The following is a 17,189-nucleotide window of genomic DNA, read 5'->3' as shown; positions in this document are numbered from 1 at the left end:
CGTAACTGAATAACACTACTTTTTAAAAAACGGAGTATATATAAATATTTATGGGAATAACACTATAATATAGTAATATTAGGGCCAGCCCGCCCTGCGGACGGGATAAAAATTTAAACATTTTAAACAGTTAGAATGAATGTTTAATATAAATTTATATAATATAAAAATATACATATTAGTTAAATATTGTACATGTTAATGTATTTGAATACTGAATAGACTATGAAGCTACCAATATTTGCTTTGATTAGTATATTTGCTTACTTTGATTACTGTTGAATGAACTATGTAAATTAAATTGGTTGGTAAGCTGTTAGTACAAGACTATATGTCATGTCTTGGGATTTTTGTTTTTATACTATCTTTATTTTGAGGTTGTGACGTTGATCGGGTTTAGTTGTACGTGGTTGTTGTTTTGATTAAATTATTTAAAGTAGTTTTCTTTTCATGGTTATATAAATACATGTTTCCTTTTTCTTTATTTGGCCAAATATTGGAAATTATAAATATACCCTACCACTAAAAATATTTCTATGTATATATAATTTTTCAAAAAATATTATTCAATGTTTATAGTTTTCGTGTACTTGATTAAATTTTTTTTGGCGTTGTTGGTATTTGAAGTGGTTGAGAACTCGAATGGATATTTACTTTCGTAAAGTTTTTGGTGTATGTTTAAAAATAAAAATTTGTAAAAGCTTTTAAATCATATGAATATAATATTCAACACACTACTGTTAACTGTTTATATACTTAAAATTTTGACGTAGGTAATTGCAAATTTGCTGAACTCATAGATTCGTTGCTACTTTATAAATTATCACAGGATGAGATACATAGGGTAAAGATTGCTTTGATGATAATATAACGTTCATATCGTAATGTGTGTTTTTTTTATTTACTATGTATCAAGAAATAATTAACATATTCAATAATATTAAAGAGTAAAAAGTCCTGTCAATTGTTCATAGTATAAGTCCAAAGTTAAACTCAAGCCCAACAAAAGAAATAAAACCTAGTACCAATAAACTCAAGTGATGCGCCGCGTTTCACAGAAGATGGACACGTATCGGCCTGTCAGAGAATGACTTTCCACGTAGATAGTTTAGGAGAGAGACAAACATATTTTTATATATATAAATATATAAAAACTTAAAAGAAAAAAGAAAAGAAGAAATCAATGAAATTATCATTAAGTAACGCATCTGACAACCATATGATTTTGAACTTTACATAATAAAAACAGAAGTAAAGGGCAGAAACCGCGTAAATCTTGTTTTTTAATATAAAAAGTACTTTTTTAATTGGGTGGTTAACGATTACGATAATCACAAAAACAGGAAAAAGGAAAAAGGAAAGAAAATAAAAAAAAAGTAACTGCAAGTACGCGTTTTACTTAAAAACACAGACAGTATCTTCGCTCCTTTTAATATCCATCTCTATCGCGCTCCTCCTTTTTAACTTCTCGATCTACTAGGGTTCGCACTCTCCTCTACGTCTTCCTCACAATGAGTCAGTACAATCAACCTCCCGTCGGCGTTCCTCCTCCTCAAGGTTGGTTTCTCTCTTCACTCAATTTCTCAGATCTGTTTCATTATCTCGTGTTATGGATCTGAATCGTTTGCATGTTTAAACAGGTTATCCGCCGGAGGGATACCCGAAGGATGCGTATCCACCGCAGGGGTATCCTCCTCAGGGATATCCGCCGCAGGGGTATCCTCAGCAGGGGTATCCTCCTCCTTACGCGCCGCAGTATCCTCCGCCGCAGCATCAGCAGCAGCAACAGGGAAGCCCTGGGTTTCTAGAAGGATGGTGAGTCACAAAAAATAGTTGTGGACTTAAGTGTTTTGACTATTTTTCAGTCTTCGAATATTCAACTAGATCTTGACTTTGTTGATAATCCGATTGATTGTGATTGGTTGTTGTTTCCATGTTGCATCTTCCAAGTATGAATATGCTTTGTTGTGTTGTGAGTTTTGTATTGATCTGTGTAGACTTAAGTGTTTGACTCTTTGAATATTCAACCGCAGATTCATTCTTAGAAGAAGTCTTGTGCTTCAGCTAGTTTGTTCTTGACTTTGTTTAGGATTTGATTGGAGAATGTGGACTAATGTTTCTGATTATTATTATTTTGCAGTCTTGCAGCTCTCTGCTGTTGCTGTCTCTTGGATGCTTGCTTCTGATTCAGAGCTGCTGATTTGATTGCAAGAGAGTGTTTTTGGCAACCTTAATTAAGTAATGATGAATTGCTGGATACATTCTCTTGTCTATTCTCTTTCCGTTCTATGTTCTCTAGATTCATAAACAACTATTATTCTCTGTCTTGGTTTGGATTTGCGACTTGAATGGGAATGTAAATTTGCGTGGAGACGCTACTCCTTTGCCTCAGTCTATTGCTTTCGCTCTAATTTGTTTTCATAAATTTGCGTGGAGACGCTACTCCTTTGCCTCAGTCTATTGCTTTCGCTCTAATTTGTTTTCACAATTTATATCTCAGTTAGGCCCTGTTCGTTTGCTCAGTCAACTGATCCATCTGGGTGAAGTTGAATTTTGGTGTTCGTTTAGTGTGAATTATCGGTACATCCAGATGGATCGGCTGGGTGAGTTTCGAAAACTCAGCTGAACTTTTAAAAAAAAAACTGGCTGAGTCTTCACCATGCATCCAGCTGCAGCTGATTCAGTCAAAAATGGTTAATGACAAAATAACCCTGCTACACATAACCCTAAAACTTTTGTGCTTCACTCTCATCTCTCACGTAACTCTCTCTTGCGGCCAATCTTCTTCTCCTCCGACCTCTCTCCGGCGAACTCTCCGATCTCCTCATGACGACCTCTCCGATCTCTCTCTCCGGTTACCTCTCTCTCTGGTGAACTCTCTCTCAGGCTATCTCTCTTAGGCGCTCTTTCTCTCTCTCTCTCTCCCTCTCCGGCTCTCTCTCTCTCAGTCTCTCTCTCCGGCTCTCTCTCTCTCTCTCAGGGGCTCTCTCTCTCCGGCTCTCTCTCTCTCTCTCCGGCTCTCTCTCTCTCTCTCTCCGGCTCTCTCTCTCTCAGGCGCTCTCTCTCTCTCAGGCTCTCTCTCTCTCAGGCGCTTTCTCTCTCTCTCAGGCTCTCTCTCTCTCAGGCTCCGGCGACCTCTCTCTCTCAGTCTCTCTCTACGACTCTCTCTCTCTCTCTCTCTCAGGCGCACTCTCTCTCCGGCTCTCTCGCTCTCTCTCTCTCAGGCGCTCTCTCTCTCTCCGAAAACCTCTCTATTAGGCTCTCTCTCTCTCTCAGGTAAGAGTTTCTAGGATCTCTGTAATCTATATCCTATAAGTTATGTTGTGGGTTTTGTTTGTTATGCTGTTAGTTGTGTTCATGTAATACTTTTGCAATGTGTATGATGTTAGCTGTGTTCATGGGTTTATGTTTACAGTCTGAGTAGTCTTTGGCCCTGGAACTGGAAAGAAAACATATGGTTAATGGGTTCATGGGTATGCTGTTAGTTGTGTTCATGGGTTTATGTTTACAGTCTGAGTAGTCTTTGGCCCTGGAACAAATGGTTAATGGGTTCATGGGTATGATGTTAGCTGTGTTCATGGGTTTATGTTTACAGTCTGACTAGTCTTTGGTCCTGGAACTGGAAAGAAAACAGATGGTTAATGGGTTCATGGGTATGCTGTTAGCTGTGTTTATGGGTTTATGTTTACAGTCTGACTAGTCTTTGGTCCTGGAACTAGAAAGAAAACATATGGTTAATGGGTTCATGGGTATGCTGTTAGCTGTGTTCATGGGTTCATGGGTTTGCTTACTCTTATGTTTACAGTTTACTTTGAAGATAGTTGCAGAACCTTTGAAGAGAAACAATGACATCCATCCATGGAACTGATGTGAGTATCTTCCCCTCTAATCTCTTATTTGATCTCAGTTTTGTCAAATGCTTTTCTTATTGTCTTGAATCTTTAAATAAGAATCTTACATGGAGTGACGAACAAACACGCTTCTTTCTTCAACTAAGACTTGATGAGAATCTGAAAGGAAACATAAGAAAACAGATGGTTAATGAGGCTGGGAGACAGGCGATAATAGATAAGTTCTATGAGGCATTTGGTGTAAAAATTCCATGGAGAAAATTTGGGATAAAGTACAATACTTGCAAGAAGCAGTATGAGTCTTTTAAGAAGTTGACTCGGAACAGAACGGGGCTTGGTTTTGATTCAACCGGATTCATCAACATGAGTGAGGACTGGTGGAATGAGCGATGCAAGGTACAAGTTCTATGATCCTCTTAATTTTACTAGTTCAGTTTTGATTGTGTTGTTAGAACAATAATGATGTGATGATGATTCTCTGTTATGTTCAGTTTTTATCTTTCATTTTGTTTCAGTTGTTTGCGACTTAAAGTATTAAAATCAGAGTAGTGTTTTTAGTAGTTTGCTTCATGGTTAACCTACGTATTATTAGAGTATTCAGATTTTTGTTGATAGTTGACTGGTGGATTGGTAGTTTAGAAGTTAAGTTGCGTTTGACTGTTTGCTGGCACGTGATTCTCTGTTACTTTTGTGCTAGAAACAGAACATTAATTCAAATAAGTTGTATTGTTGTATTTGTATCTCTATGAAAATATAGTGTTCTCACTTTGATTTTTGTTCTTGTTTCAGGAGTGGCCAGGTGCTAGAAAATTTAAAGACAAGCCGATAGCAAATATGGATTTGATGGAGAAGGTATTTGGGACAGTTTATATTAGTGGAGGTGAAGGTTGGTCTGCTCAGCAAGGTGAAGATGTTTTAGACACAAAGCACTCAGATCATGATGATGAGATTGATGGTGAAGATGATGCTGAGTCAAGACGTGATATTCCTACTGAAGAAGCTGTTGGAGCTGAATCAAGGCGTGGTGTCCCTACTCAAGAAACTGATGTTGCATCTGAATCAAGAAATTTTGGATCAAAGAATGTTGGCCCCTCTTCTTCTAGGTCAAAGGTTAATAAGAAAAGATCAAGGATTGTAAAAGTAGGACAAGCTGTGGCTGATGTGATTAGGGAGAGTGTTGAGTCTAGAGACAAGATTCTTTCCCACAAGAATCATCTAATAGAGAATCATCCCGAGTTTAGTTGTAGTCAACTTCGAGCCATGGAGGTTCTTCACTCCTTGTCTGCTGTAAGGATGTGGTCTCCTCTCTACAAAGCTTCAATTAACCACCTCAAAGAAGATGCTGCGAATCGTCAGACTTTCTTGTTTTATGGAGATAATGAGAACATGGTTCTTTATTTGGAGTTTGCAACTGGTGAAAGCAGAGATCATTGAGGAGTTGTTTATGTTTTATGTCTATGTCTTAGTTTAGTATGAACTCTAGAATGAATCATGTTTTAGTGACTGTTTATGACAATATTTTTATGAGTTTCACCCTACTGAAATGTCTATGTTTATTTTTATTTTGAAGTGGCAATACAACTCTTGTGGATAAGCAGTTCCTACGTAGCAGCTCTTATACACTTCTAGCTTAAAGTCTCCAAGATACAATGAACAGTAAGGTATGTGGTTATAAGAGCTTTTAGTGGATTTGGGTAAACTTATTGCTTGAGAGTTTTTTATCATGGGTAGAAAGTTATGCGACTATTACGAAGTTAACGGGTAGTGAACAATCTTCTCTGCCCACATTTTCGCATATTTAAACTCAATGATAACACGGCAGTAGCACACTAGTACTAGACTACTAGTATGAACCAATAGGAGATAAGCCACATTCTATTGTTTGTTGTCACTTATAGACGGTATAGTTCATAGAAAATTATATATATCATTGTTCAGAGTACGGTGTGAATATATGATAGTTTAATTGGTTGTATGCTTGATGTGGTTTCAGGACACGTTTAGGTTCTTAGTTGAACATGACGACATGGATTTGATACTAGATGAGGAGAAACACATGTTTGCTCTTTTAGAAGAAACGTGTGGAGTGGCAGAAACAAATACTAACAAACAGTTAGTGAGGACAAACCGAGGTGGAGGTTGGCGTCGAGTGCAACGTTTCATGAACGATTCCGAGGTACAGTGCTATGAGATTCTTTGCATGAACCAAGCAACATTTAATAGCTTATGTAAGATACTATCAGAGAAGTATCAGCTAGAAGAGACTTGCCATGTTTACTTAGAGGAGAGTGTAGCAATGTTTTTAGAGATGGCTGGACAAGATTTATCCGTACGGGCTTTAGCTGAGAGATACCAACATTCATCTGACACAGTGAATAGGAAGATAGATGAGGTTTTAAGTTCTTTGTTGAAACTTGCAGCAGACATTGTGAAACCTGAAAGGGATGAGTTTGCAAGTGCTAGTCCTATTCTAGTAGATGATCCGCGATATTATCCTTTTTTTAAGGATTGCGTAGGTGCTTTAGATGGAACTCATGTGCCGGTTCGTCCTCCTTCTGGGAATGCCGATCCATTCAGAGGTAGAAAAGGAGAACCAACTATGAATGTCTTAGCTATATGTAATTTCAGCATGAAATTCATATATGCTTATGTTGGGGTTCCTGGGAGAGCACATGATACAAAAGTGTTGACATATTGTGCTAAGGAAGAAGCTTCTTTTCCTCATCCTCCAGTTGGAAAGTATTATCTAGTAGACTCTGGATACCCAACTAGAACTGGTTATTTAGGACCTCAACGTAGAACTAGATATAGCCTGGATCAGTTTGTTAGAGGAGGACCACCGACAAACAGCAGAGAGTTATTCAACCGAAAACATTCTGGCTTGCGTTCGGTAATTGAGAGAACATTTGGAATATGGAAGGCTAAGTGGAGGATTCTTGACAGGAAGCACCCTAAGTATGAGCTGAATAAATGGGTGAAGATTGTGACAGCAACAATGGCTCTCCACAATTTTATAAGAGATTCAAACCATGAGGATTGTGATTTTGCACATTGGGAAAGAGTGGAAGAATATGAACATCATGGGGATGAAGATGATCATGTTGCATACGTACCAGCTGGAGATAGAGTCATGGAAGCTATGCGAGATTCCATTACTGAAGAGATGGCGAGAGGACGTCGACTTCCATACTAGATGTAAGTTGTTTGATAAGTAGTTGTTTGATGGTGTCTTTTGAAGCTCTCTCTCTTTGGGCTTTGTAATGTGTATTGATGATCCCTTTGTGGCAAATGCTTATTCTCGTTTTTTACTTCTTCTTTGTGACTAGAAGCAAGCTGTGAAGAAGGATTTGTTTCAGTTGTTTGCTGAGACAGTTAGAGACCACAAGGGGTTGGAATCAAGATGAGCTGTTATGGAGCTCACGTGTGGGTTTGTAATTTTGTTTCCCGCTTTTTTCTGTTCACTTCTAGTATGGGTTTGTAGTTTTGTTTCCTTTGGACCAATTGATAATGCAAACTCATTATCCTTTTATGTTTAAGTTTTTATTTACCATGATCTATTTAAAGTTTTTGAGACTATCTTATCTTTATTTATTTTTGGAATTGGTTTTGAGTTATCAATATATCAAAACTATTGTTGAATTTTAGTGTGTTAAAATTTATCATATATCAAACAATTGTTAGACTTTTATTTAAATATTTTAATCAAATTTGCAAAATTATAGTCATTATTTATAATTTCATTGTCTTATTTTCATTAAAATAAATTTATGAATTTTAAAAAAAGAATTTTAAAATTATTTTTTTTAATTGTAATTTAGATAAGATATTAAAATTAACAGGATTAATATAAATAATAATCATGATTTAAGAGTAAGATATAGATAAATTAAATACATGTCCATTTTAGTCATTTTGTCATCAACTGCATTTGGATGCAAATGTAAGTTCAAAAAAAAATGAACAAACGAACGCAGCTGCATCCGGATGCTTCATCTAGATGTACTTTCTAAATGTACAAACGAACAACACCCAGGTAGAGCATCTGACTGATCCATCTGACTGATCCATCTGGATGCACCTTCCAGATGTACAAACGAACATGGCCTTATTCTGTTTGCTTCCATAATTGTTTGTTTAGACATGTTGATCTTTTTCTTTAATTAGAAAGTAGACTCCTTCTCTAAAGCTGCAAACCAATCCACATGGGTTGGTTATTCCAATAATGTATTTAGGTAATGTTAACTTGTAGCAATTACCAAAGGCATGAAACATTACGTGATAAACTTAAAAACATAAATTAATGTCAAAATCACGTTTCACACCCCCCCCCCCCCCCCCCCCCCCCCAAAAAAAAAGTATGGTTACCATGCTGCTTTCTTTCCATCACAATGAATTAAAAATTAAAATGTGTATTTTAAGAAATCCAACTAATATAACATCCAAAACAGTCATACCTAAAAAGAAAAGGCTTTAACTGGTGGAGTCGCAACTATTAGAAGAAGTCGCAAGAAACGTAGGAAGCATCAAGCGACGACCCACGCCGTTTTGTTGTTTTCTGACAACAATCGCTTTCTCTTTCTCAAGTCCATGACACACACACTGAACACAAGGCTGGGCCGCATTGTCAACTCTTCTACTAGACTTGGTTTCGAGTCATGGATCTGATACTTGTACTCGCCCATTGGGCTATGACACAAATGTTTTATAAGCTAATTAAGTAATTATTGTTTAAAGGAAGTCCATTTAAAGCCCATACTCTGGAGAAAATTCTCAGAGATGGAGATGATTTCAAAACTGCAACATTCATTGAATCCAATCAGTTATATTTTCCAAGTAACTAGAGGGTTGTTTATTAAGAACTCATCTTCTGAAAAAATGTTTAGTTCCAAGTAGTTACATTTAGCTTTGTGAAAGCTTCTTTAGGTTCTGAGAAGGCAACAACAACAACATAAAACACTACTGATATTATTGGTGTGTATCATTCTAGGAACGTTCACCGCAATTTGATAACATCTTCGAATGTCGAGAGTTAAAGTTAAATTATTAGGTTTTATCAACTTTGTTATCAGTTCTACCGCAAATGATTTTTTAAATACGAAAGTCGGCCGTACCAAGTAGTGCGTCTTACCTTCGGTAGATATTTGTCAATTAGGTGTTAAAGGAATTTTTTAAATCTAATGTATATTTAAAAATAAATTTATTAAATATTAAATATTTTACAATTTTTTTTACTAATATTTAATATAGATTTGATATATATTAAATCAATTTGCATAAAACTAATAAAAATTGTATAATTATCAAAAATTTAGCATAAACAATATTTATAAAATTTGTAGATATATAAGAAACTAATGATTTTACGGTTAGATATTTAATTTTTTAAAAAATTGTAGAAATTTTTGAAAGTTTTAGTAATACAAATTGTATAATTATACAAAAATAATAACATTTCGAAATTTGAAATGTTATATATGAATATATTTATTTTATAGATAATGTATGAGCTATTACCATATTTTAAAAAAGTTTACCAAAAAGAAATATCAATATTAAATGTAATATATGAATTATTAACATATTCTAATAAGTTTGCCAAAAATATAAATCAATATTAAATGAAATTATCCATGTCATATTTTTCCGGAAGCTATGTCATCAATTTCAGTAGCCATGTCATATTTGTTTTGTGAAATTGATTGTACAGATGAAATGCGGTAAAATCACTTCGCAAATATAGTCTAGGGATTGTTTTTTATGTAGCCGAAACTTTTAATGTATCTTGATAATGCTATTTAAACCTTTTGGTTCATAACAATAAAAAACACAAACGCACAACGTGTTTGGCCACGCCAGTGTTAACTTTAGCACTAGAAAAAAGTTATCTATAGTCAATCCCATGAGTTTGTTATTGTTTTGAAGTCTCTCTCGTGCAAATGTTGAGAAATTTCTTAGCATAGGCTCTTTAGGAACACTAGTAAAGTAAAAAAAGTCGACAAAGAAAATTCAGAAAACCTCTAGTTTTCTTACTGATCTTCTTTCTTGTGTCACGGAAAACACACGAGTCTGAACCAACTTTAAGTTATTAACTCGCTAATTAAATAAAACTCATAATAATAACAAAATAAATAATAGATCTCTAAAAAAACATTATCGCAATTATTCCCAACCAATCAATAAATAGCCCTTAAAGGAAAATCAGGTAAGATTTTTGTTTTAAGAACAAAATTAGGTAAGATGACTCATGACTAGGCAACCACCACGCTGCACCTGCATGTGCCTGTGACGATGTCAGACCATAACTAGGAATCGAATCCAAAACACAAATATAACTCGCGACAAGTACATTTTTTGTTCTCAACTCTTTATCCCCTGCTAATTAGTGCCAGAAGATACGCTGGCTTGCTTTTTTTACTCAGCATGGTCTTTTTTTTTTCATCTGAATTTGATTGATGAAACTTGAAACATACAAGATGAAATTCAACAGCCGGCGGATACATATTACCATTCCGGAAACATAGCCCAAATAAAGAAATCTCGAGCCTAAACAAAAGGCAACACATACAACAACTACAACAATCGCTTAATTAAACCTTACATTCATACATCCGAATATGTAGACAATCTTTGAGAAGGAGAATAACAGTAAGTCAAACAATCCTAGAACTGCCGGCACTCTTGCCAAGAACCAACCAAGCACAAGAGAGAGTAAGCGAAGAAGTGGCCAACACAACAACACAAGGCCAGATGTACCTGAACCCTCCGTTCACGGTACCAAGCCATAACCAAAACGCCTTGCACGAAACTCCACAAAGAAAAGAGACTAGCACCAGAAACTAAAACCCCCTCCTCCAGCGAAACCTTCATCGGAAGGCCTAAAACCCCAACCTCCTTATACTGCTTCACTAGAAGCCACCGAGGGACGAGCGAATCAGACGAATAACCGGAACAAACTTATTAAAAGGTCACGAGAAAGACTCTTTCAAGACTGAGAGATAGAGAGGTGACAAAAAACTTAAAACTTCTGAAGAACAATAGGCATGTTCTGCTCACCATACACAACCACGCCACCATCATACTTCCACTCACACCGTTGCTGAACCCAGACAGAAGACAAACAATAAAAACCACCAATGACGCCTCATATACACTCTCCCTGATAACTAACAAACATCAGATGGGATAAATGATGAAACACAGACCAAGCTAAAGCAACCAGACAAGGTTAACCCAAAACAACAACATCTGGACGATTCTAAGAGATCGACAACTCCAGATCTAGATATCTAAGTAAATCAAAACCTTAAAAATTCAAATATGATAAGAGGACATGAGGAGCTAATGATCAAAAGAGAAAATACAGATCAAACTACAAAAGAAAACTAGAGATCCGGCTCCAATGATGTGTAAGCCATTGAAGCCGAAGGAGCAGCGGCGACTTTTTTTTTTTTTCTCTCTAGAACTCAGCATGCTCTATATTAAGATTTTAATATCTATAAACAATTCAGTAAAAATTGAAATAATATTTTTCAAAACAATCTAAAAAACAATATTTCATAATTTTAGAGATTTTAAATTAATGTTTTACTCCGTATTTGTCTATATGCAAGTATGGGTATGTCAAAAAAAAAATAAAGTATAAAAGAGGAAATAAAATTTTAAATTGAATAGTCATAGTAATAAATGTAAAACTAACTGATCATAGAAATAAATAAAAATTTAAAAGGATATAGAAAATGATGAATGAAATTTAATAAATTACTTCATAATTTTAGAGGTCTTAAATTAATGGTTTACTCAGTATTTGTCTAAGTGCAAGCAAGAGCATGTTTAATGGGAGTTTTTAGGGTGGAGTTTTTAAGGTGGAGTTCTTATCGGAATATAAAAACCGGTTCTTAGTTTTTTTAGTTAAAAGTTAAGAGGCAGATTATTATATTCCGCTAATAACTACACTCTAAAAACTTGCATTAAACATGTTGTAAGAGTATATCTCAAAAAGTAAAGCATAAAAGGAGAAATAAATTTTTAAATTGAATAGTCACACTAATAAATGTAAAACTAACTCATCAAAGAAATAAATAAAAATTTTAAAAGGATAGAGAAAGTGATGAACGATGGATATAGGTATATAGTAAGTATCAAGAACCATTCTCTCCACGAAGCTTCGCGGAAGCTGCCATGGCTTCCCCTCTTCCTCTTCCCCATTTAATACCATCCTTCCTCGCTCTTTCCTCCTCACACCAAACAACACACTAACATACACATCATCTCCTCTCTCTTCTCTTATCTTCTCCGCTATGAAGCTAGCCACTAGCCTCAACTCCAAGTTCCTCCGCCTCAGCCCTAAACGTATCTTCCGCTCCAAGTCCAAGTCCTCCTCCGTCTCCAGATCCGAACCTTCGTCCTTCAGCTCCGGTGCTTCTTCCGACGGCTCCTACAGCGACCTCAAGCCAGGTCCCGCCGCCACTCCCATCAGTGTCCTCCCCGGAGACCACGATGGTTTTTACTCCGAGCTGATCCAAGCGTTTAAGCTCATAGACCGCGACGACGACGGCGTGGTTTCAAGAAGAGACCTAGCCGCGCTCCTTAGCAGGCTGAGTCCTGAACCGCCGAGTCAAGAAGAGGTTACTCTGATGCTTCAAGAAGTCGATGGAGGAGGAGACGGTTGTATCAGTCTCGAGGAGCTTGCTAGCCGCGTGGCGGGAACCTCCTCTGACTCTGATGAAGGCTCCGTCGAGATGAGAGAGGTGTTTGAGTTTTTTGACGTGGATCACGACGGGAGGATATCGGCGGAGGAGTTGCATAGAGTTTTTGGAGTTATCGGAGACGAGCGGTGCACGTTAGAGGAGTGTGTGCGTATGATTGCGACCGTTGATGGGAACGGTGACGGTTTTGTTTGCTTTGATGACTTTTGCCGCATGATGGAAGCATCAGGCTCCAGCGATGAATGATCATCATTGAGTCATGTTTGTATGGTTGATGATAATGACATCGTTATGCTCTCCCACATTATTTTATATTATTGTAATTTATATATTCCGGTGGGTATAATTTTGTCACGGCAAAGCACTTCAAATCTTCACCGTAAGTTCTTAAAATTTAAAATCAATCACTATACAAAGGTGATAGACCATCTTTTATCTTATGACGCATTCTCTCTCAAAAAAATTAATCACTATACTAGTGTGTTCCCATGTTCTAGTTTCTCAGTGTTTCACTTTCATGATGGAGTTTAATCAATATCCATTTTCCCCTCAGATAGTATTGAATTAAAATTGTTAAAATAATCGAACGATATGCTATATTATCCTGATGTTAACTTGTGTTTATCTTTATGTTCAAAAAAAGATTCTAGACAATAATTAGATATTTTATAAGAGATTAGTGTTTAGAGGATATTAGATATTTTATAAGAAATTAGTGGTTAGATGGATGTCTAAACGCTAGTCTAATTCTTAAAAAAATGTTTTAAATTTCAATAGTCAATTTTTTAAAATGTTTTAGATGGTTTTATTAATAACTACTTTATAAATCTTCTAAAAATACAAAAATATTACTCTTATGTATTTTGTTTTTATGATAAAAAAGGAAATACAAGTTACAGTTTTTTTAAAAAAAAGTTGTGCAAATATGATAGGAAAATATTTAATATTGTAAAAAAAGTTATGGTTGTAAAAGACTCTACAACACTTTCAATCACACCCAATAATATTTTGGTACAAAGTTCAGATTTAGAAGAATCAAATTGGAGGGACTATGTCCACAAGCATTGTCCAAGCAAGAGTGCAGACCAACTGTCCTCCACTCGACTCGTGGCCTGTGAATATGGATCATGGTTCATGGACCCTCCCAATCTCTAATGTTTCTTGTTCTTTTCCTTTTCTATACATTGTGAATCTCTTTACTTTTTACGAGTTTTACTCTAAATTTTTAATAGATTTCCGCCGAACTCTAAGTTGGAAGTAAACGAAAGATACATGCACCATAAGGTCCACAACAAAAGCCTAGTCTCAGTTGAATTTACGCGAGATAAATAAAGGCATTCGCGCCGCTTCTCAAGTCCTAACCACACACTGAGGCGTGGAATATTCGGACCAGGGCAAGATTTTTTTATTAGGTGGTTAGGAAATGAACTTTATTAAATGCATTAATTTTATGACAAGTGACGCGTAGAAGAATGATTGTACTACTCCTGAAGAATCAAAACCCCCTACCGGAAGAATAAATTATTTCCAAGGTTATTTTAATGTTTCTTTGGGACACAAACATACTCTGTTGAGAATATAGAGAGAAGTGTACTCTAGACCGCAGAAAAATGCACAAACATATTAAAGTGCTGATAATTTGGTAATAATTTTGAAGTTTGATGTGGCCTTGAGTCTTACATAAACTACAATACTTAATTTTGTATCTTAAATTAACTTGAATGTTTTAAATTTTATTTTTTACAAAAGAACAAAAATTAGTTGTAAAAGTTTCAAACAAGGTGAGATCGTATTTTAGTTAACATTTTGCACCTTGCAATGACTCAGTCACAATTCGGACATATCGATATGTCGACATTGGGTATGACTTTTCATATGGCTACAAGTTTGAAAGTTCTTAGGATGTTTGTCCGTCTTCACATGCCTGTATACACATAATTGTATATCTAGCCGCTAGTAATATCCTCCAAAATTCTGCAAATTGTAAATGTTTTTATCATTTAATTGGACATAAAAGACATCCATCCAAACACCATCAACATGCTGATAGATAGATACCTTTGTTATTGGTATCAAAGAAATAGACAACAACCGATAAAAATTACAGAGATAAAAATTAGAGTAACGAAATTATAAAACACAATCCTCTAAGTCATATTGATCGCTAAAACTTTGATAAAAAAAAAATCGATCGCTAGAATTTTATTATCGAATTAACATTAAACTCAAAATTATCCTTGTTGTCCATCACTGACAGTAAAGATATACATCCAAATAAAAACGCCCAACATATTTGTAAATCTTAACTAAAACGCCAAAATCATACGAACCTAACACAATCATCGTGTCAATGTTTTAGCCTGGTTTATTGGTTTGTTAGTCAAAGTTAGGGTTCGAAACGGTGTTGTCGTAATTCTGCAAACCACAATGAATGTGTATCAACTAGACCCAAAGTTGATGAGCCAAAAAACTTCGGCCATTTACTAATCTGTTGGTAGTTTCTTTTGTCAACGGATCATAAGTTGGCTGGTAGAATTTTTTTCTGATGAACAATATACCCCATTATGTATTTTAGATGGGAAAATTACACACAATTCTAGCCTCTTTTGTAGTAAATCTGCATATACTTTTGGGTTCCCGAAAATATTGGTTAAACTTGAACTCTCAAATTTATCTGGTAAAAGACGAAATGAAACTAATTCTTAAATGAAGACTGGCTAGTTGATTGGATTACTAGTTATATCCATTAAGTCTGAACAGTTAGTCTGGACACGGAAAGGAATATATATCTCTCACGACGTTATCAAACTAAACTTTCTATCTCAGCTGCTGAAAAAACGAAATCAAAACGATTTTGTTGGTCGTTTCTATAAGTTGGGAACTAAACTAGTAATTTTTAATCCTGAGAAGACTAAACTAGCAAGAGTCGATACTAGTAGTAACCACAAAGTGTCGTGTAGTGTCACGTGTTATAGAGAGAAAGAGGACAAGTATAGCTTGTGGCTTCTTAGCGAAAGATTCGATCCCCGAGGAAGCTGGAACTACACAACATGGTCGACTTATGTTACTCTGTCATTATCACTCATGGCCCCCATATCTCATCTACAAACCCATGTGTTGTTTTTCGAAATAAATGTATTTTGGATGTAACCACACAAGTTTTTCAATTATTTAGGACTCTTTTGACAATTCAAATCAAGAAGACAAAATATTCAGACACGATCTCCTCCCACCCTACCAATCAACAAGTAGATAGGAAACCTAACAACTTTCTTCTCTTCCCCATCTTCTCTCCACGAACCAACAAACTCTCCTTCCATCTCAGCCGTCAAAAGCTCAACCCCTTTATCTTTAGCCGTCTGATACGCCGAAGATGACCTCAGATACGTCAGAAACTCCTCAATCCCCATTTCTCGCTCCGTCACAAACCTAACCGGGAAAGTTTGACTTTCCGTTGACTCATCCATGATCTTCTCAAACGGAAACTCTATTCCCTTGTACCCATCCTCCACAAGCCGCCTAGCTTTATCCCAGTACGGGCCAAGTTTTTCCTTGTAAAACCGCCGGAAAACCTCATCCACGGCGGCGTTGACCTCAGGGTTGGTGTAGCACCAGGCGGCGAATACTCCGTCTGGTTTCTTGAGCACGTGTTTCACGTTGCTGTAAAAGGTTGGTAGGTCGAACCAGTGAAGGGCTTGAGCGACGGTGACTAAGTCCACCGATGATTCAGGCGCTACTAGCTGTTCGATCTCCGACAAAGACATCACTGGTGGTGTGAGCTCGTAACGTACGTTGGGAAGCTTTGCAGCAAACTCAAGTTGCTTGGAGCTTGTGTCTGTAGCAATCACATTCTTGTAGATTCCGGCTAGCTACAAAATTTTTTTAAAAAAAAATCAAAACTAAAGAATGTAACGTTTTCAATAAAAAGTGAAATCATAAAAAAAGTGAAATAATTTGATTATATATATTAACAAATCCGCCAATTGGTTTTAATCAAAATTGAGGAAAATCAAGAAACTGGAAATTGCCTATATAAATTAGTAAACATTGTTACCGATCGTGAGGCCTGGCCGCTTCCTGTACCAACGTCCCATGCAAGGTCGTGGCACGGTGTTTTTGATGCGATGAACTCGAAGAGTTGGATCGGGTAATTAGGTCGGGCTGCAGCGTATTGCTTGGCTTGATTTATGAAGAACTTAGCCATTTCTTTTAACTCTCTCTTTTCTAGGTGTCTTCCTTGCTTATACAAGACTGAAAGTCTACAACATTCAAGAAGTTAAATCTTTGATGTTGGGTTTTGAAGAATCCAATGATTCGAGAGAGAAACGGGTCAAACTTGTATTGTCACATTCGAGAGAAACGGGTCAAACTTGTATTGTCAAACTTGTATTGTCACATTCGAGAGAAACGAGTCAAACTTGTATTATCACTAATGGTGAATGAATCCAAAATAGTGAAAAGATTCCCCGCTTTCATGGAAGGGCCCTTGTTAATCGTTGTTTTGGTCAACGGTCCCATTGTTAATCTTATGTATTGGATTTGTTGACTATGTCATTAGCCCATATAGAGCTAATAAAGTAATTGAGGAATCTCACAAAATAAGCCCATATGGTTAGAATTTGGAACATAGAAT

The 17,189-nt window shown here is 36.2% G+C and overlaps 5 protein-coding genes across 5 annotated transcripts; 4 read left to right on the top strand and 1 right to left on the bottom strand.

Annotated features, from left to right (window-relative positions):
• The first annotated feature begins 1,315 nt into the window (after positions 1–1,315).
• On the top strand, positions 1,316–2,411 carry LOC106391661 (cysteine-rich and transmembrane domain-containing protein WIH2). The gene is made up of 3 exons (XM_013832357.3): positions 1,316–1,557; positions 1,641–1,815; positions 2,141–2,411. The coding sequence occupies exons 1-3, from the start codon at positions 1,512–1,514 to the stop codon at positions 2,184–2,186; spliced, it is 267 nt and encodes an 88-aa protein (XP_013687811.1). The 5' UTR covers positions 1,316–1,511; the 3' UTR covers positions 2,187–2,411.
• Positions 2,412–3,590: 1,179 nt separating this feature from the next.
• Positions 3,591–5,389, top strand: LOC106391659. The gene is made up of 3 exons (XM_013832355.3): positions 3,591–3,869; positions 3,951–4,247; positions 4,641–5,389. Exons 1-3 carry the CDS (start codon positions 3,846–3,848, stop codon positions 5,283–5,285), a joined length of 966 nt encoding a protein of 321 aa, XP_013687809.2. The 5' UTR covers positions 3,591–3,845; the 3' UTR covers positions 5,286–5,389.
• LOC106391660 (putative nuclease HARBI1) lies at positions 5,368–8,169 on the top strand. The gene is made up of 2 exons (XM_022702093.2): positions 5,368–5,512; positions 5,845–8,169. The coding sequence occupies exons 1-2, from the start codon at positions 5,501–5,503 to the stop codon at positions 7,042–7,044; spliced, it is 1,212 nt and encodes a 403-aa protein (XP_022557814.2). The 5' UTR covers positions 5,368–5,500; the 3' UTR covers positions 7,045–8,169.
• A 3,686-nt stretch (positions 8,170–11,855) lies between these two features.
• LOC106391658 (probable calcium-binding protein CML35) lies at positions 11,856–12,996 on the top strand. The gene has a single exon (XM_013832354.3). It carries the CDS (start codon positions 12,149–12,151, stop codon positions 12,800–12,802), a length of 654 nt encoding a protein of 217 aa, XP_013687808.1. The 5' UTR covers positions 11,856–12,148; the 3' UTR covers positions 12,803–12,996.
• A 2,698-nt stretch (positions 12,997–15,694) lies between these two features.
• Positions 15,695–16,945, bottom strand: LOC106391657 (putative methyltransferase DDB_G0268948). The gene is made up of 2 exons (XM_013832351.3): positions 16,611–16,945; positions 15,695–16,425 (listed from the first exon to the last, which is right to left on the bottom strand). The coding sequence occupies exons 1-2, from the start codon at positions 16,758–16,760 to the stop codon at positions 15,769–15,771; spliced, it is 807 nt and encodes a 268-aa protein (XP_013687805.1). The 5' UTR covers positions 16,761–16,945; the 3' UTR covers positions 15,695–15,768.
• Between the last annotated feature and the right edge of the window lie 244 nt (positions 16,946–17,189).

The sequence above is a fragment of the Brassica napus genome, chromosome C4, assembly GCF_020379485.1.
Source record: "Brassica napus cultivar Da-Ae chromosome C4, Da-Ae, whole genome shotgun sequence".
Taxonomy (NCBI): domain Eukaryota; kingdom Viridiplantae; phylum Streptophyta; class Magnoliopsida; order Brassicales; family Brassicaceae; genus Brassica; species Brassica napus.
The sequence above is the reverse complement of the archived record's forward strand: the minus strand, read 5'-3'. Positions and strand labels throughout refer to the sequence as shown.